The sequence below is a fragment of the Notothenia rossii genome, assembly GCF_949606895.1.
Source record: "Notothenia rossii genome assembly, chromosome: 3".
Taxonomy (NCBI): Eukaryota; Metazoa; Chordata; class Actinopteri; order Perciformes; family Nototheniidae; genus Notothenia; species Notothenia rossii.
The window spans coordinates 41035820-41056094 of NC_136901.1; the positions used below are offsets into that span (position 1 = coordinate 41035820).

The following is a 20275-nucleotide window of genomic DNA, read 5'->3' on the forward strand; positions in this document are numbered from 1 at the left end:
TGAGAGGAAAGAGGAATCTTGTTTTTGTTAATTTTGTTAATAAAACTGCATGTTTTCTTTTCATAAAAAACATCATGTTGGTGTCATGTTTTACCTTTTTCCACGTTTCCACACACTACCCTGTACTTAACTTTACAACATATAAATGATATCAACAATAACAGTTTACCGCCGGAACATCCTCCCATTTATATCCAAAAACACTGAGTAACAAATAAACTAGGAGCATGGTACAGAGTAGCTTGGAGCCAAATTTGACATTGTTCATTGGTCGGGCCGCATTCCAATACTAATGCAAAGGGTGCATCCAAATTCTATTAAATTGCATCCAAGTGTTTCTTTTTTTTTCTGGATCCAATTCCTTTTATGTATTAGGAGTGGAATTTAAAGAGCAGTCCCTGAATCTTTCTTATTTACCTCACACTCTGTGACGGTTTAATGGACCCTGAGTGTTGTCTGAATTGTTTGTTAATTTAGGTTTTTCTTTACAATAAAAATCCTTTAAGTCAATCTAGTCTAATTGTTTCATACAATTGATTTCTACCTGGACTCACACATCTGTAAATAAGTATCTCTTCTTTGGAATAAACCCTATCACCAAACATTTCCTCATACCCGGCAGTTTCCTGGTTTATTGTTCTACTATTCACTCAAAAGGCCTTCCGAGTGGATGACATCCACAAAGCACAAAGGGGAAGGGAGGGACGAAGAAGGGCTGTCTTTTGAAGTAAATGATTTAGTCTTGGTATTCATTTACTCTCATTGTGTGGAGAAACCTTGACTATTTTTGTCTCTCTGCTGCTTCTACTGCTGGTCTGCAGCGCCCAGTCGTCTCATTTTTACGGGACAGTAATGACTTACTACCCAAAAACCACTAATGCAGATGGTCTCTCACGGTACGTAAAGTTTTCTTTTAATTCAATATTTATCTGTTGAAATGTGGCAATACATAACTAGAATAACTTCACATAACTAACTGTTTGTGAATGAATAATAGTTGAAAAAGTGAAAACAGACATTTTGGAAAATGTTATTCTTAGAAAACTGCAATTAGAAGGATTGACAAGGCACAGTTTTTGCATTACATTTGGACGGAAGACGATTAGGGCGACATGATTATTTTTTGGGGAGGATTTGAAAAAAACAACGTTTCTTTTTGTTCTGAGATTAAAGTCAGAATTGATTTTCTCCCAAAACATTTTTTTTTTTTGTTCTGAGAAAAAAGTCAGAATTCTGATATTAAAGTCAGAATTTTTTCAAATCCTCCCAAAAAAATAAATAATGTGGCCCTAATCCTGATCCGTACCTTTGAATGAGGTACTTGTTGTCAAAGTTTGGTATTTGCAAAACCTGAAAATTAAGTTTGATTAATAAATCAATTTAATTGGTGGTGGTTTATACAAATTCAAATTGCTTTATTGGCATGACAATATTAAAACTTAGCGTTGCCAAGCATGTTGTAAAGGGGGTAAAACAGTAAGACATCAAGGAAAGAAACCACAACCATATTTAGGTTTTTGTAAGTTATTGTAAATCGCTTCAAATCAGCTAAATGAAATGTAATGCAAAGTAAAGTCTTTGGTGTCACAACAATATTGTTCCAATAATTTATTTCACTCTGGTCATAATGATTTTCAAACATATTTAATATTAGAATAGTTTCCAAGTTACAGGAACGCTTATGCAAGACATAGGTACACATGTGCCAGGTTCTGTGCAGCACGTACAAAATGTACTTTCTCATGAAGGTTTACTGGCGGTGCCTGGATAAATAATAAGAATGGCATCTCAAATTGGAGAGCTGTGACTGGAGTGGAGCTGAGGAACAGGTCGGACATCGGACAAGCCAACACATCGCCCCAGACCACAATCCTGCCAGCCTTGAGGTGACCCCCCTCACGGTTTCTTTGTCTATCTATTTGTCAGCAGTTCTACCATTTTATGCCACAACACATCCTTTTAAAACAAGAAAAACGTCACATTGTGTGTACATTTGGTTTATTTTATTGGTTTATCTCGGTTTTAACTTCAGATTCACGCTTAAATAAAAAAAAAAAGGTTTCCTGGAGCTAACAGTGAGCAACAAGTGGGTCAGATTGCATGAAATATCCATTTCCTACCAAATGACAATCACCTCATTGTCTTTTGACATTCAATAGTTAACTCTGTCGAGACAAAATTGAGCAACAGCAGATCGGTTGGCTGCCTGGCTCGTGCTTCACATATTGTTTTTCTCTGTCAGAGTTCCTTCAAACTGTCGGAGAGATTTCCACCTGCTGGACTTTGATCCTGATGGAGATGAGGTCAGATGCAGATACGCAAACTCCTCCCTGTCAGAGTGTACCCAGTGCACTACGCCGTCTGTTCTCAGCCTCTCAGAAGTGAGTAGCTACAGTCACTGATGCTTGAAGGTGACGTTGTAAAAAAAAAGCATTTTGCAGCGTAAACGAAGGTTCGCACATTGTCCAGATGGTGATGGAGGACTTTCCCAAGCAGACCATCTGTTACGATTATTGTGTTATGTCACGTTTTGTATGTCTTGTTTTGGGTGTTTTGCTGTTCTCCCTGTCATGTTTTTCTCTTGGTATATTGTCTGGTCCTTTTCTCTGTGTCTTTCATCCTGTCGTTAGTTTCCCTGGTGTGTCTGATTGTCTAATTTTGTTCACCTGTGGCCCTTGTGTTTCTCCTCCCCTGCCCGGCTGTTTCTCGTCTTGTGTTTATCCCTCCCTTTATTTAGTCTTGTCTCTTCCTGTGTTCAGTGTTGGTTTGTCTTTTGTTTGTGACTGAGTTCACCGGTGAGTGTTCTGTTTTGTCCAAGTTATTATTTTATCCTTGAAATAAAGGCAATATCAGTGTAATCTGCATTTGGGTCCTGCTTGCTTCACCCACCGTAACAGTACGAACCAACCAAGGATGGGTCCAGCAGATTCTTTTGAGCAGGAATTGTTGGATTTGACCTTTTCTCTGGCTACCTGCTCTGATCGATGGATGGGAGCGTCCGGGGTTCAGCAGCGAGAGGCTGCTCTGGCAGAGGCGTGCCAGATAACTATGGAGAAACCAGGCTTGGTGAGATTCTTACCTGGCTGGATTTTGGAGTTCCTCTCGGTGTGTTATCCCCTGCCTGCTAGCCTCAGGCATGCTAGCTCTCTGCCTCCCAATTCCCTTTATGACACCACACGCATCAGTGTGGTCCGTTTGGATTCAACCCTTGCTTCTGCCCCAGCTCCTGCTCCTGTCCAGGAGCCGTTCTCTGGAACTCGTCTGGCTTTTGGAGGTCCACGGAGCCTCCAAACGGCTCCTAAAAGGAGTCGCAAGTCCAGGCTAGCAGCCCGAGCCCCAAGAGCCATGGTTCCGGCCCCAGTTCTGGCCCCAGCAGCCATGGTTCCAGAACCAGTTCCGGCCCAAGCAGCCATGGTCCCAGACCCAGTTCTGGCCCCAGCGGCCATGGTTCCGGCCGTGGTTCCGGCCCCAGCAGCCATGGTTCCAGACCCAGTTCTGGCCACAGCAGCCATGGTCCCGGCCCCAGTTCTTGCCCCAGCAGCCATTGTTCCAGACCCAGATCTGGCCCCAGCTGCTATAGTCCCATCTCTAGTCCCATCTCTGGTCCCTTCTCTAGTCTCTTTTCGAGTCCTAACTCAAGTCCCTTCTCTAGTCCCTTCTCTGGTCCCTTCTCTGGTCCCCTCTCTAGTCTCTTCTCGAGTCCCCTCTCTAGTCCCTCCTCTAGTCCCTTCCCAAGTCCCTTCCCAAGTCCCTTCTCTAGTCCCTTCTCTAGTCCCTTCCCTAGTCCCTCCTCTGGTCCCCTCTCTAGTCTCTTCTCGAGTCCCCTCTCTAGTCCCTCCTCTAGTCCCTTCCCAAGTCCCTTCCCAAGTCCCTTCTCTAGTCCCTTCTCTAGTCCCTTCCCTAGTCCCTCCTCAGGTCCCTTCTCTAGTCCCTTCTCTAGTCCCTTCTCTAGTCCCTTCCCTAGTCCCTCCTCAGGTCCCTTCTCTAGTCACTTCCCTAGTCGCTTCTCTAGTCCCATCTCTAGTCACTTCTCCAGTCCCTCCTTTAGTCCCTTCTCAAGTCCCAACTCTAGTCCCATCTCAAGTTCCCTCTCGAGTCACCTTTCCAGTTTCTTCTCAAGTCCCCTCTCAAGTCCCCTCTCAAGTCTCCTCTCAAGTCTCCTCTCGAGTCTCCTCTCGAGTCCCCTCTCGAGTCTCCTCTCGAGTTCCCTCTCAAGTCCCCTCTCAAGTAATCTCTCGAGTTCCCTCTCAAGTAATCTCTCGAGTTCCCTCTCAAGTCACCTCTCGAGTTCCCTCTCAAGTCCTCTCTCAAGTCCTCTCTCAAGTCCCCTCTCGAGTCCCCTCTCGAGTCCCTACTCAAGTCCCAACTCAAGTCCCTACTGAAGTGCCGTTGGAGGTTCCGCTGGGGGTCCTGCCAACTCCATGTCCTGTCCCGTTGGGGGTCCCGCTGACTACTCTTCTGCCGGGGTTCCTGCCAATCCTATGTCCCGTTGGGGGTCCCGCCGACTGCTCCTCTGCCGGGGTCCTGCCAACCCTGTGTCCTTTGCCGTTGGGGGCCCCGCCGACTACTCTTCTGGCGGGGGTCCTGCCAACCCTATGTCCCGTGCCGTTGGAGGTCCTGCCGGGGGTCCTGCCGGGGGTCCTGCCGGGAGTCCTGCCAATCCTGTGTCCTGTCCTGTTGGGGGTTCCGCTGGGGGTCCTGCCAGCTACATGTCCAGTCCCGTTGGAGGTCCCCGCCGACTACTCTCCTGCCGGGGGTCCTGCCAACCCCTTGTCCTGTTTCATTGGAGGCCCCACCATCACCTGTCTTGCCGGGGGTCCTGCCAACTCCTGGTCCTCTTCCGTGGGGGATCCTGCTGAAGCCTGCCCCACCGGCTCCGGTTCCTGTTCCTGTTCGGCCGACACCGGGTCCTGCCCTGCCTCCGGAGCTGTCTGGTCTTCGCCCTCGAGCCCGGCCCCCTGAGAGCCGCCGTCTTCGCCCTCGAGCCCGGCCCCCTGAGTGCTGCGATCTTCTCCCTCGGGCCCGGCCCCCTGACTCCACCTGTCGTGGTCCTCGCCCTCATGCTCAGCCCCCTGAGTTCGCCCGCTGTGGCATTCGCCCCACCATGGACTCTGCCTTGCCCCCGGGCCGTCCCTCCTCCGGACCCCCTCCACCCACCCTGCTTGAGGTTTTGGACTTTTGTGTTTTTTTTTTTTAGGGACGTCTGGAATCCGTCCCTTGAGGGGGGGTTCTTTTACGATTATTGTGTTATGTCACGTTTTGTATGTCTTGTTTTGGGTGTTTTGCTGTTCTCCCTGTCATGTTTTCCTCTTTGTATATTGTCTGGTCCTTTTCCCTGTGTTTTTCCTCCTGTCGTTAGTTTCCCTGGTGTGTCTGATTGTCTGATTGTGTTCACCTGTTGCCCTTGTGTTTCTCCTCCCCTGCCCGGCTGTTTCTCGTCTTGTGATTACCCCTCCCTGTATTTAGTATTGTCTCTTCCTGGGTTCAGTGTTGGTTCGTCTTTTGTTTGTGACTGAGTTCACCGGTGAGTGTTCTGTTTTGTCCAAGTTATTATTTTATCCTTGAAATAAAGGCAATATCAGTGTAATCTGCATTTCGGTCCTGCTTGCTTCACCCACCGTAACACCATCTCTCTGACTCAAAATGGAGGGCTGACACTCAACAGTGCCGTCAGCAAAATACCTGTCCAGTTTGTTGTAAGGGGTAAGACTTGTTATTATTTTGCCTGAAGTTATTCATCATGGAGATTGTTGATCATCAGTTATTTGAGAGTAAATGGGATCACTTCTCAAAGAGTTAAAATGGGTTTAGATTTGACAAAAGGTTATGGCAATCAAACAGTCGGCAATATATTTTAAAGTGTCAGAACAACTGATGCATATATGACCCTAAAGGCATTGCCGTCCTTAAAAACTTTTGGTGGTCCACTTTTTTTCCAGTGGACCCCGTGGTGCCATCCTGCACAGAGGGACTCTATTTGCCCAGGTTCCTGATTACAACTCCAGCCAACAAAGCTCAACTGTACGCCCCTGTCAATCAAACCCTTTCTATCAGCGTCAATGCAGAGGCTAATGTCTCCACGTAAGTCTTGCATACAACTAAATGTAAAGAACTTACATAGCAAAATACCAAAGGTTAATGACATAGGACATTCTCTAGTTAGATGCAAAATACTTTTAGCCACAGGGTGGGGTGGGCACACAAACAAATTCTAATCATTCTCTAAAGACTTTCAGGTGCACAAGGAATCTGATATGGATAGACAGGTTTGACAAGAGTGTAAGTTTAACTGAACCAACTAAGTCTGGAATTAGGCAGTGACATTTTCACCTGGGAAGGACAAGCTTGATGCCAAAGAGAAGTTTAGTGTCAAGTTAGACAAATTATTTGATATTTTGACTTGCAAGTGTCAGATTAGCAGTTGTAGAGGCTTTGGGAGGCTTTGATGGCTGTCTGATCCAAGCCCACATAAACTGTTCCTGAAGCAGAGAGAAAAGGATTCCTTTAAAATATCTTGCATACATCAAGGGACAGAAAGAGAAGGTTGGAAGTAAAGGACCCCACCAAATGGTTAAGAGATTTTGGGCAGATGGTGATGAGGATCTGGAATTGGAGAGTGGTGCTGAAGATGAGTTTGTCCCTGAAGTTGAGCTCTTCCCTGAAACTGAGCCTGAGCATGCAGCTTCAACAAAAGTACAGAAAAACTTTGATATTCCAAATATTGCGCTTGCTGTTAGGTATGGCATAGGGCTGAGACCAACTGCAGCTCTGATTGATGCAGGAATCATCACAGAGCACAACACAAGTAAAGTGATTGATAAGAACAAGGTCAAGAGAGCACAGGAACAGTTGATGAGAGAGTTTGAGAAGATGGGGGGGGGGGGGGGGGATCTCCTGCATCCTCTTTGATGGGCGGATTGACCTAACAAATGTGATGATGGAAGCTGAGGGCAGTGACCAATCTTTTCCTGCAAAGATCAAAGAAGAACACTTTATTGTTGCTAGTGAGCCTAGGCACATCCTGTTTCAGCTGGACTGCCTCAAGTCCCAGAGGAAGGAGGTGCTGGACCTTGTGATGCCAACTGTGAGAAGATCTGCTTGGTAGGCCCACAGTGAAGCCATGCTCCAAACACTGCTGTGCTCTGAGGATCAGAAGGAGAGAGGGGGTGGAGAGAATCCTGGCCATTAGGGGAGAGGGGGACCCAGACACTCAGCTGGGGGACTCCTGTCAGGACCAGAAGGACACCTGACATCAATTGTGAGGCTTCCAGCATTGGAGACTTGATCAGCTGGTCAGAAGGTGTGTCAGAGTCACCTCTCACCTGCTTGCTAAGCGCTTCGGAGGTGAAAAACGTCATCAAAACCCCCATGGAGGTACTCAACTGGCCTTGCCATACTCAAAGCAAAAAAAAAAAATGGTGACCGAGGCTTCTGCTAAGTAGTTTTCACAGGAAGAGAGGGTTGGAGGGATCAGAGCTCAGGAGACCAGCATGAGACTGATGTCCACGAATGAGTCAAAGCAGGATTTGTGCAACCTGGCAAAGTTCGAGAAGTCTGGGCCCAGGAGTTCAAAACTTTTAATCTCAATCCGATCAGATTTTGAAATCCCATTTTTTGTGATCCAGGATCAGACAAGTCGGCCAGATTTTGTCCCTGGAGTTCAAAGCAATTCAGGATAGGATCAGCCTGATCCAGATGACGATTTTTCAAGATGACTAGATCCTGAATATCAGTGCTTTAATCCTACCGATCGCCATCTAGTGGACATGAACAATAATACAAGGAAGACAAGAGACCACATTGCAGACATCTATTGTCCGCAATTACTTTTGAAAGGTGATGACAGATTGACTTTTTTTTTGTTGAAGGTATTTTTTCTTTAATCTAAATTACATTTGTGATTGACAATCTTTGTTGTGATACTTTCATGAGCATAAACATTTATGTCATCAACATTTGGTTGAAAACAAAATAGGCCACCACAAACGTGACCAAAAAATGTAAAATAAAATTGATTTGCCATGAAGGCTAAAAATTGTGTATTATTTCAGTTAACAAACTTTTCCATCTTATTTATATTGAAACATATTTTTAAATAAATGGTACAGCATATTTTGCTCTGGTAATCCACTGGAAATCCACCCCTCTGGTGGGATCAGGATAATCCAGTTTTTTGGGATCAAACTGATCCCAATCCTGTGTTGTCGGTTTGAACTACCCGTTTTGAAGATTTGATCCAGATTAAAGCTTGGATTGGATTTCCTGATCTGGTCGGATATCAAAGTGATCCCAATCCTGTTTTTTGGTTTTGAACTCCCCAAAATCCAAATCTGATCTGATCAGATAGGGATTAAAAGTTGTGAACTCCTGGGCCCAGAAGATTGATCTTTGTAATCTTATCCATTTATATATTTGCAGTTCACCTGTTAATACATATGTACAAATGATTTGGCTTTGTCAATATCAATTATCTCCCTTATATCTTTTACTATCTTATATAGAGGTTCGAAAGTGTAAAATTGCCAATTCAGAAATACACAACGATGTAGGTTAGAGTTATCCTATCCAAAAAATAAGCTCATATTTTGAATTCCCCATAAAAAAACACATAAAATAGACACACCCAGATTCATGTTGGCACCTGAGTATGACCCGCCCTAATTCAACAACAACACAAAATACTACCACAATACCCCACTTCCACGTCGCTGCTGCTCGCCTGCCCCACCACCACCCCAGCTTCCACCTGTGGGCTCGGGGGGTTAGTTATTTAATCATCACTCATGTATAGCTGTGGAGTGATGAGGCCAGAGCCTAGACGCCAAACTCAACTATATCCTGCTTCTAATAAACATGTTAGAGAAACACCTGAGTTGTCTGACTGAACTAAACCACGAACCACAATAACTCACATCAGGTTTTACAAGCTTCATATCTTCATATCTTTTTGGCATAAGAACATTTCCTCATACCCAGTAGTTTCCTGGTTATTTGTTCTACTATTTAAGTAAATGATTTAGCCTTGGTAGTCATTTACTCTCATTGTGTGGAGAAAGTAACAACTTTACTATGTTTGTCTCTCTGCTGCTTCTACTGCTGGTCTGCAGCGCCCAGTCATCTCATTTTTACGGGACAGTAATGACTTACTACCCAAAAAACACTAATGCAGATGGATCTCTCACGGTATGTACAGTTTTCTTTTAATTCAATAGTTATCTGTTGAAATCTATTTATGTATCTGACAATATATAAGTAGAATAACTTCACACGTTTGTGAATGAATAATAGCTGAAAAAGTAAAAACAGTAATTGTGGAAAACCTTATTCTTAGAACATTAGATGGATTCACATTCGCTTGTTGTCTCTGTATGGAACCTGGACCATGTGATGACATTCATGTTATCTAAAAAAACAAGACAGATTTTTTTTGTCATATTTTCCAAACCTTTCATGTCTTCTTTCCCTGGAATAACACTCGGCCACTGTAATAACTACAGGTTGTCCTTCGCTATAAGCTGACCTTCGATGAATGCGGGAGCTTCCCCTGGGACTGCTCTTCTCTAAATTGCGGGAATCAGACTTCTCTGGTGCTAAACGTGGTGGAACAGGAGAGCAGTGGAGAGTGGTGTCAAATAGAGGGAATCTGGACTCTGCGGGTTCCCAGCAACTCTCAATTCCAATTAGAGTGAGTTCCATAATAATACACATAACGTGGTCTGTTGTTTAAAAGAGGGTACACAAATCACAATTAAACTGTTTGAAGAAATTTAAAGAAAAGATTGGTAATTGCAAAAAGAGAAAAATAAGGTTCAATTTAATTGGTCGTGGTCTATATAAATTCAAATTGCTTTATTGGCATGACAATATTATAACTTAGCGTTGCTAAGCATGTTGTAAAGGTGGTAAAACAGTACGACACCAAGGAAAGAAACCACAACCATATTTAGGTTTTTGTAAGTTATTGTAAATCGCTTTGAATAAAAGTGTCAGCTAAATGAAATGTAATGCAAGGTAAAGCTCTGGGTGTCACAACAATATTGTTCCAATAATTTATTTCACTCTGGTCATAATGATTTTTAAACATATTTAATATTAGAATAGTTTCCAAGTTACAAGAACGCTTATGCAAGACATGGGTACACATGTGCCAGGTTCTGTGCTGCATGTTAACAATGTACTTTCTCATGAAGGTTGACTGGCGGTAACTGGATATTTAATGACAATGGCATCACAAGTTGGAGAGCTGTGACTGGAGTGGAGCTGAGGAACAGGTCGGACATCGGACAAGCCAACACATCGCCCCAGACCACAATCCTGCCAGCCTTGAGGTGACCCCCCTCACGGTTTCTTTGTCTATCTATTTGTCAGCAGTTCTACCATTTTATGCCACAACACATCCTTTGACATTTAATACTTAACTCTGTCTAGACAAAATTGAGCAACAGCAGATCGGTTGGCTGCCTGGCTCGTGCTTCACATATTGTTTTTCTCTGTCAGAGTTCCTTCAAACTGTCAGAGAGATTTCCACCTGCTGGACTTTGATCCTGATGGAGATGAGGTCAGATGCAGATACGCAAACTCCTCCCTGTCAGAGTGTAGCCAGTGCACTACGCCGTCTGTTCTCAGCCTCTCAGAAGTGAGTAGCTACATTCACTGATGCTTGAAGGTGACATTGTAAAAAAAAAATGGCATTTCATTACTTGACAGGAAAAGCTTTTTTGTTTACCTCTTGTCCCCTTTTGTCCTCTTTCAGTCCTGTATTCTGTCCTTCAGCCCCACCAGCAGCGTAAACGAAGGTTCGTACATTGTCCAGATGGTGATGGAGGACTTTCCCAGGCAGAACATCTCTCTGACTCAAAACGGAGGGCTGACAGTCACCAGTGCTATCAGCAAAATACCTGTCCAGTTTGTTGTAAGGGGTAAGACTTGTTATTATTTTGCCTGAAGTTATTTATCGTGGAACTTGTTGATCATCAGTTATTTGAGAGTGAATTGTCAAAGTCATAACTTTTGGGGTCTTTCATTAACGAACATGATTGATTGGATGATTCCTCTGCTAGCTAGCGATGGATACGGTTTGAATTTGTTTTATTCTTCCAATTTATGGTTTAAAAAAAAAAAAAAAAAGGAATCAGTTCTCAAAGAGTTAAAATGGGTTTAGATTTGACAAAAGTTTATGGCAATCAAACAGTAGGCAAGATATTTTAAAGTCTCAGAACAACTGATGCATAGACGACCCTAAAGGCATTGCCGTCCTTAAAAACGTTTCTTTATTTTTCCAGTGGACCCCTCGGTGCCCTCCTGCACAGAGGGACTCTATCTGCCCAGGTTCCTGACACCAACTCCAGCCAACAAAGCTCAACTGTACGCCCCTGTCAATCAGACCCTTTCTATCAGCGTCAATGCAGAGGCTAATGTCTCCACGTAAGTCTAACATAGAAATAAATGTAAAGAACTTACATAACAAAATACCAAAGGTTAATGACATAGGACATTCACTGGTTAGATCAACAATACTTTTACCCACAGTCAATAGGGCGGGGACAAATTGTAATAATTCTTTAAAGATTTTCAGGTGCACAAGGAATCTGATATGTCGTCTTGTGTCATTTAAACACCCAAGACAGGTTTGGCAAGAGTGAAACTTTAACTGAACCAACCAACTGTATGGTGCTAATATTTTTACACACAGTGGGTAATGCATTCAGGGCCCTAAAGTAAATTGTGCATAAGCACCATGTTGTCTCAGTAGTTTTACAAGCTCAGACTTTTAAAGGCATATGTATATTATATTATATATATATATATATATATATATATATATATATATATATATATATTGATTTGACCACTTAATGTAAAATCAGCTTACCGTAGAACAACTGCAATGAAGGCATGAAAAACGGCATTAAAAAGAAAGTTAAGTCAGGTCATTGGATTACCAAACACACAGGGAGAGCAACTTCGGTCGTTACTTCACTATATATTTATATAAAAAAACGTTTTTGTCGCTACAATAATGCTCTAGAATTAGAATTGATAACATGTAACTCTTCTGCTGTTTTTTTAAAGGACGTTTGAGCTGCTGTTCAGCGGGCCGTACAACATAAACAAGAGTTCATTAGGAGCAGGACGGTTCCTCCTGAGATGGACGCCGTCTCAAGAAGAAGACGGAGAAAGCCATCCCATCTGTTTTGTCGTCCAATCAATCACGAAGTCAGTCACCTGATCGGCTGAACATTAGCCTATAGCAACGTATGAGGAAAGCTTTTAACTGAAGGCAAAGGTGTTTAGGTCTGTCAGTATAAATATAAAAGATAAGAAAGGAGTTTGGCGATTAATTTAGTTTTCAGGTTCCTAAAAGATAATGGGAAATGGACTCCAGGCAGTAGGTTTATGTATTTCATTGAATATATTACTTGGTGCTAAAGATTTGTGTCACCATTTTGTAAAGGACTTAACGTATTTATATGTTTCCACAGTTCAACCACCAAATATCAGTCTGAACTGCGATGTGTCATTGTGAGTGTTGGAAATGGTGAGTCAAACGGTCTTAGCTTCTACTTTTAACTTCCATTTCTATTTTCCTTGGTAATCTTTCTTGTGTTCTCCTTTCCGCCTTACAGAGTCAACAATAAATACATCCGTTCCATCAACAACAACACCGGTAACTGGAGTCTCAAAAGAAGGTGAATACGACACAGTGTTCATTTTGGTAGCTATTTTAGATTTAGTCTTAATCTTTAGACGAAAATGGTTATTAGTTTTAGTCACATTTTAGTCCTTTTTATCCTTCATAGTTTTAGTCTAGATTTAGTCGACAACAACTTAAAACGTTTTAGTTCAGTTTTAGTCGAAGAAAAATCATTACGTTTTAGTCGATAACAAAATATACATTTCGTCATAGTTTTTATTTTCCAAAAACTATTTTTAGCTCCTCATCGTCTCGTCTTAGTCATGTAAAAAAGGTCGTTGACGAACATTTTTCGTCATATTTTTTGTTGACAAAATTAACACAGTTACGACAAATGGTGACGTTTTAAAGTATGTTTTCACGAAGAGGGGTTTTGCATACTGCAGGATGGTAAACAGAAAACCAAATTGCAGTACAAACACAATTTGGCCCACCTCTGTATCTCTTAATGCACATAGTTGAATAAGAACAATCGCAGTTGAGGTTCTCTATGTATATTACTGTTTCAGCACTCTTCTGGCCTGCATTGTAATGTCAAGTCACTGTTCTTCTAGGTGTTGTAGCTATGAGAATCAAGATTTCCTCTGCGTTTCCACTGTCTGAGGACCTCATCAGGAGTACCACCATACAACAGGTCAGCCTCTCAGAAATCAGATGTGTCAAAGCATCAATTTAAAGTTTCCGAATGGTTTTTCTGCCTATATTTCCAAAATCCAGTGGTGAACCGTCAGGGCCTTCAAGGTGTTCAGAGAATACCATGAGAAACTCAGATAAAACATACATTTTTTTTTTTGAAATAAAATTGTATACAATGTAAAGGGCTTTAGTGACTAAGGGTAACTGTATTAGGGTTAACCTCACAACTTTATTACATAAGGTTAATGCGATTGTAAAAAAATGTAAGTAAAAAGTTCATTAACACTAGAACCGCCAACGGGTAGATTTTACCCGCAGCGGTTTTTTTATTGTATGTAACTTTTTATCCATAACATATTAAAGTCCCCCAGTCCGTGACTTTTCCTGAAAGTGTGTCATATAGCACCCTCTGTTGTTAAAAATTGTCAATAGGAAGTCAGATTGAAAAAATCGCCAAATAAATTGCCATTTATACCTATATCCACCAGCGGGTAATATTTACCTCATAGAAAATGCAGCGTAAACATGACGTGTTGCTATAGCAACGCCTTTTGTCCACTGTGGTTCCTTATAGAGAGAGAGATAGATAGATAGATAGATAGAGAAAGAGAGCGATAGATATATAGTTATAATAATAATAATAATAATAATGCATTTATTTTATAAGGCGCCTTTCAAGCCACTCAAGGTCGCCGTACAACAAGGTTAAAAACAATTTTTACAAACATAGTTAAAAGCAAAACACAGTTTAAAAACATAATTACTAAAAACATACAGCTTGCAGCACAGGTCAGCCATACGCTTGCCTGAACAGGTGGGTTTTGAGGTGAGTTTGGAAAGTGGTGATAGTGTCCATGTTTCTAATATCAGGGGGGAGGGAGTTCCAGAGGTGAGGGGCAGAGCGGCTGAAGGCTCTTGACCCCATGGTGGAGAGACGGGCTGGGAAAACTTTGAGAGTGATGGAGGAGGCAGACCTAAGAGACCGGGTGGGAATGTTGACATGGACAAGGTTAGACAGGTATGGGGGGGCGAGGTTATGAATGGCTTTGAAAGTATGAAAGAGGATCTTGTAGTCAATGCGGTGTTTAATGGGAAGCCAGTGGAGTTGGTGTAGTACAGGGGTGATGTGACTGATGACAGGGGTTCTGGTGATGATACGGGCAGCAGCGTTTTGGACCAGTTGGAGTTTGTGTAGGTGTTTGTGGGGGAGACCATAGAGAAGGGAATTGCAATAGTCCAAGCGGGAGGTGACGAGAGAGTGGACCAGGATAGCGGCACTGTGGGGAGTGAGTGAGGGGCGGAGGCGGTTGATGTTTCTGAGATGAAAATAGGCAGACCGGATGGTGTTGTTGATATGGGTGTGGAAGGAGAGGGTGCTGTCGAGGACGACACCCAGACTCTTGACCTGAGGGGAGGGGGAAACCGGGGAGTTGTCGATGGTGAGAGTAAAACTGGGTTGCTTGGTGAGTGTGAGTTTTGAACCAATGAGGACTACCTCAGTTTTATCACTGTTGAGTTTTAGGAAATTTGAGGTGAACCAGGATTTGATTTCCTGTAAACAGGTACAGAGGGAGGGGGGTGGGAAGGTGGAAGAGGGTTTGGAGGAGACGTATAGCTGGGTGTCGTCCGCATAGCAGTGGAAATTGATGTTATGTTTACGGAAAATCTGTCCAAGGGGGAGGAGGTAGATGATGAAGAGGATGGGGCCAAGGACAGAGCCCTGGGGGACACCGGAGGAGATGAGGGAGGGATGGGATGTGAATGATTTTAACTGAATGAACTGAGTACGGCCGGAGAGATATGAGTGAAACCAGTCTAGGGGTGTGTCAGATAAGCCAATGGATGTAAGTCGGTCAAGGAGGGTGGAGTGGGAAATGGTGTCAAAGGCTGCACTTAAATCAAGGAGGATGAGGATGGATAATTGTCCAGAGTCAGCTGCTATCAGGATATAGATAGTGTAACATCTTGGAGAATACAAGATCTTGGATGACTGAGCTCACGTTGAGGACCTAATGCATGTGTGCAGGTTACGTGCCAGTTGAATAAAGATGGACACTCGGAATGAGAGAAGTAGTCCGCGTCATCTGTTTATGTAGACAATTATATATTCATAGAACAGACCATTACAGATGGATCGATAGATAGTTATAGATAGATAGAGAGAGATTGAGAGATTTGTACCTAAACAAAACATAAGTCTAACACCAAGCGTTTAAATCAGCACTTGTAGCAATATTTTATACTTCATGCTATCTGCACAACCTATATCATATGAAAAGCTGAGATTCCACAGATTCTATTGGTATAAGTTTCATCCCTGTGCGATCAAAACTCACTGTTCTGTATGATAAATAAAATAACATTGTACCTTGCAAATCAATAGCGGGTACATTTTACCCGTTGGCGGTTTTAGGTATACAGCGACCTCTGGCGGTTCTAGTGTTAAGAACCGCCAGAGGAGTGAGCCAGTTTCAATTGGCGCCCATCAGCTGCATAGAGTTAACAAATTAAAGGGGCGTGGCCCAACAGCTGTGACAAGCAATCAGGACTGGTGTCCATTTTAGGCAGCACTTTCCTGGAGCGTCAGCTTCAGCGCCAGACAGACGAAGACTGACAAAGGAGTCCTGTTGGAGTCACGAGGGAGGCAAAGCTTTTTGTCCCCTCTTGCTAAGACATGTGTATATTCTCCATTCCTGTTCATGTGTCCTCTCGCAATTTTTACTGGCCTTGTGCATCTCGTCATCATTGTAACCAGCTTGCTCTCGTCTATCCCACCTGCTCCACTGAGATCCAACATCTAGTTACAGGTGGCCTGTATAACCCTCTCAAGACGTGACATGGTTACAATATGTTGTCCTATTAATTTCTAATGACCAGTGTCCAGGTCACGTGATCGCAAACTTTCCCTGCGGGAGAAAAAAAAAACATGGCGGACACCCGATTTATTTTTAGTGGAAATTTCTAAATTGTAGGATAGTTTGGCCGTTAAAATGCTTGTAGAGGCGGTGTATTCAGAATGGACTTCCACACTTTATTATCCATGAATTGACAAGAGGTAAGTACATGTGCTGCTCTGTATGATAAGCCAGCATGAATGACAACCAACCCCGGTACCCTCACTAACGGGTCCAGGTTGCAACACACACTAATCACACAGTGAATTATGTACTAATAATGTGTCACCACACAAGCCCCCCCAGAATTCACCCATAAACAAAGTCAGCGTGGCGGGGCGTAACGACAGGATGACCCCCCACGACTCCTGAGCACGGGAGTCAGAAAAACGACCTCTGCGGCCTCCGGAAGAGGCGAGACCGGAACAACGGGTCTCAACTCAGTGACAGGGATCAAGGCCGGAGGGCGCCCCCGCCGTGGAGGTCGTGCCAGCACCACCGGCTGACCCAAATCCAAATGGGCCGCTTTCACCCGGTCCACAGAGACGTGCTCGGCCTTACCACCTAGGTCGACCACAAGGTGTTTGTCCCCGTGCTCCAAAACTCGGAAAGGTCCGTCGTAAGGAGGCTGTAGAGGACCCCTGTGCGCATCGTGCCGTATGAAGACGTGCTCAGCCGAGCGGAGATCCGTGGGAACCCGGGACACCTGAGTAGCAAACCCGCTGCGCCGACGCCGACCAGGGAACCGATGTGTTAGGGAGGAAATCCCCTGGAACCCTCAACGGCTGACCGTAGACCATCTTGGGCGCGGTCCGCAGGCCCAGCATTACCCAAGGCAGCTTGTCGACCCAATTGCCGCACTTCAGGCCGGCTCTGAGTGCTGCCTTCACGGAGCGGTGGAAACGTTCACAGAGGCCGTTAGCCTGAGGGTGATAAGCGGTTATCCTGTGAAGATTAACCCCCAGACCACACGCCACGGCATTCCAGAGCTCAGAAGTGAACTGAGAACCCCGGTCAGAGGAAATGTCCGACGGGGTGCCAAACCGACACACCCACGTCGCAATGAAAGCCCGGGCTATGTCAGCCGCCGACGTCGACACAAGAGGAACCGCCTCCGGCCAACGGGTCATCCGGTCCACCATGGTGAGGAGGTCGGAAAAACCCTGAGAGGAGGGCAATGGACGCACCAGGTCGATGTTGACGTGGTCAAACCTCCTCTCCGGCACCATGAAACGTTCCAAAGGGGCTTTCTTGTGGCGATGCACCTTAACGCGCTGACAAGCCACGCACTCACCAGCCCAAGTCCTCACATCCTTTTTTAGTCCCCGCCAGACGAACTTCGAGGCCACCAAGCGCACCGAAGGCTTAATGCCGGGGTGAGACAGGCCGTGCACCGCCTCAAAAACGGAGCGCCTCCAAATGGCGGGAACGACTGGCCCTGGCAGACCTGTGGAGACATCTCACAGGAGAGTAACGCCTGCGTCACCGAAAGCCACGTCTTCGAAGCGCAGCCCCAAGCTGTCCTCCTTCAGGGCCTGTACTCCGGGGTCCGTGACCTGGTCCGTCGTGGGAGCCGTGGATGATGGGTGTGCCAACAGGGCCGCCTGAGCCAACGCGATCTTGACCTCCGTAAAAGCAACCTCAGCTTCCGCCGTCCAGTCGCTCGCCTGGATGGGGGTCGTACCCTTCAAAGCCTCATGCAGCGGCCGCATAATGTGAGCGGCCCGGGCGATGAAACGGTGGTAGAAAGTCACCATACCCAGGAACTCACAGAGCGACCGGGCAAGGAAACGCCGCAACAGCCTCAACCTTCGCCGGCAGGGGTGCTGCACCACCTTTGGTGACGCGGTGTCCGAGGAAGTCAATGTCAAACACCCCGAACTGGCACTTTGCAGGATTGATTATCAACCCGTGTTGGCTGAGCTTCGTGAAAAGGAGGTGTGACAGGTGCTCTTCCACCGAAGCGCTGGCGACGAGTATGTCGTCCAGGTAGACGAACACAAACGGCAGGTCCCCGTAGCAGCGAATCCGTCAGGCGCTGGAACGTTTGAGCGGCGTTCTTGAGCCCAAAAGGCATCCGCAGGAACTCGAAAAGTCCAAACGGTGTTATCACTGCTCTCTTAGGGACGTCCAGGGGATGCATGGGCACCTGGTGGTATCCGCGCACCAGGTCCACTTTAGAAAACACCAGCGTACCGGCCAGATGTTCTGAAAAATCTTGAATGTGCGGCACCGGGTAGCGGTCGGGTGTCGTGGCGTCTTAAGGAGAAGGGCCTTAATCGCCTCATATTTGCCATGGTGCGGGGGGTCTGTGATAAATCCCACCAACCTGGATGACGTGGAGCTTCCCATCGCTGCTACCACGTGGAAATATTTCAAATCTCCATCACGGACCTGTCGGCAGGCAAAGTGTGCAAACCACGTGTGCGAACCACGCCGCAGCGGCATGCTCCCAAAACTCCGGCAGCTTTACAAAAACATCGCGATCAGCCATTGAGTTCATTGAGTATTCGGAAACTTTCTCAAAAACGTCAGGGTCACCAGTGTAGAGCCGATGAACAAGAGTCAGAGGCGGTGTATTCAGAATGGACTTCCACACTTTATTATCCGTTAATTGACAAGAGGTAAGTACATGTGCTGCTCTGTATGATAAGCTAGCATGAATGACCACAAACCCCGGTACCCTCACTAACGGGTCCGGGTTCACACGGTGAATTATGTACTAATAATGGTCACCACAAGCTCCATGTTTTTTTTGTCACGTCCTGAGAGGGTTATTTGTGAATAAACTACGTTTTGCCTTACACGTTTTTTTACAAGACTGGGTAGAGTATTCTCACTTTACACAGAACAATGATGTAATAATCATATATCTTTCTACATCTCGCACTTATTTCTATTTTCTTCTACAGATTAAAGATGAGCTGGTGAGAGAAGGGCTGCCATCAGACATAACTCTACGCCTCGCCAGAAGTGTTCAACTGGGACTCGCAACCCGAGCAACCCCTGTAAATTAAACCTGAATATTTGTAGGTGCCTCTCAAATTTAAAACCTTAGGTTCAGCCTCTTTTGAGCAAACAGCACTTCATAAGCTTTTATTCCTAACTTCACCTAAAGATGAAATTAATGCTCCGAATTTGACAATCTGAATTAAGGACTATCTACTTTCACCAAAGGAAATCGAATTAATTACAGATATTAAAATCATTTGCAGCAAAATCTGGGTGAATGCAAACCATAGCTGTGATAAATATAGTGTTTTTACTGATATTGTGTATTATATTTGTATGAGAGTGAAAGCAGTATATGGATATTACACTGTATATGCAAAAACCCAATAGGGACAGTTTTGCATTTTCCCAAATAAAACACATTCAAATTCAATATTCCAGATTATGTATATGACCAGAGTTTAATGATTTAAAATATTCAGTTTTGTTTAGAGTTGTTTTGATGGTGGTTGAACTCATCACATTGTTGATGGAATAGTTGACTAGTGTTACTCTTATTGTGTTTTTCAGAAGGTTTTGCTGCCATCGATTTTATTCGCAATGTGTTTTATGTCTCTATATGATATAAACCAAATGCAAAAATTAGTAACTTCAATTAATTTAACCTGAACAAAAAAATCTTACATAAATGAAAGTTATACCGTTAAGACTTTGTTGATTATGCTAATTCAGAAAGCTTTATTTCGTATTGCATTGTGTCTTAACTGTATTGTGTTTAATTATGAGATGATTCTAATGTACATAAGTGTACAGAATGACCTCAAACTGAAAAAAACAATTAAAGAACAAATGCCTCCTTTGGACTCCTTTGTTTACTTCCAGAACATAGTGACATCACTATGTAACATTCACACTTCTATATGCTAGTGATCCAACACATTGTACGTGACAGGCTAAGGGGCGGGACAGCTCGAAGCAGTTGTCCGCAGGAGAGTACTCTTCAATGTAGAGACACTACATACTGATATACACCTGAACATCAGCAGGAAAGGACTCTTTAAAGTAGAGACACTACATACTGATATACACCTGAATATCA

General features: G+C 44.3%; 1 protein-coding gene across 1 annotated transcript; it reads left to right on the forward strand.

The window, feature by feature from the left end:
• Positions 1–685: 685 nt before the first annotated feature.
• LOC307034385 (uncharacterized protein) lies at positions 686–20039 on the forward strand. Its single transcript, XM_079673221.1, has 15 exons — positions 686–896; positions 1749–1886; positions 2243–2381; positions 5940–6081; positions 9108–9183; positions 9498–9685; positions 10191–10328; positions 10498–10636; positions 10754–10919; positions 11283–11424; positions 12073–12216; positions 12483–12538; positions 12627–12689; positions 13249–13328; positions 19137–20039. The coding sequence occupies exons 3-15, from the start codon at positions 2309–2311 to the stop codon at positions 19239–19241; spliced, it is 1512 nt and encodes a 503-aa protein (XP_079529347.1). The 5' UTR covers positions 686–896; positions 1749–1886; positions 2243–2308; the 3' UTR covers positions 19242–20039.
• Positions 20040–20275: the final 236 nt, after the last annotated feature.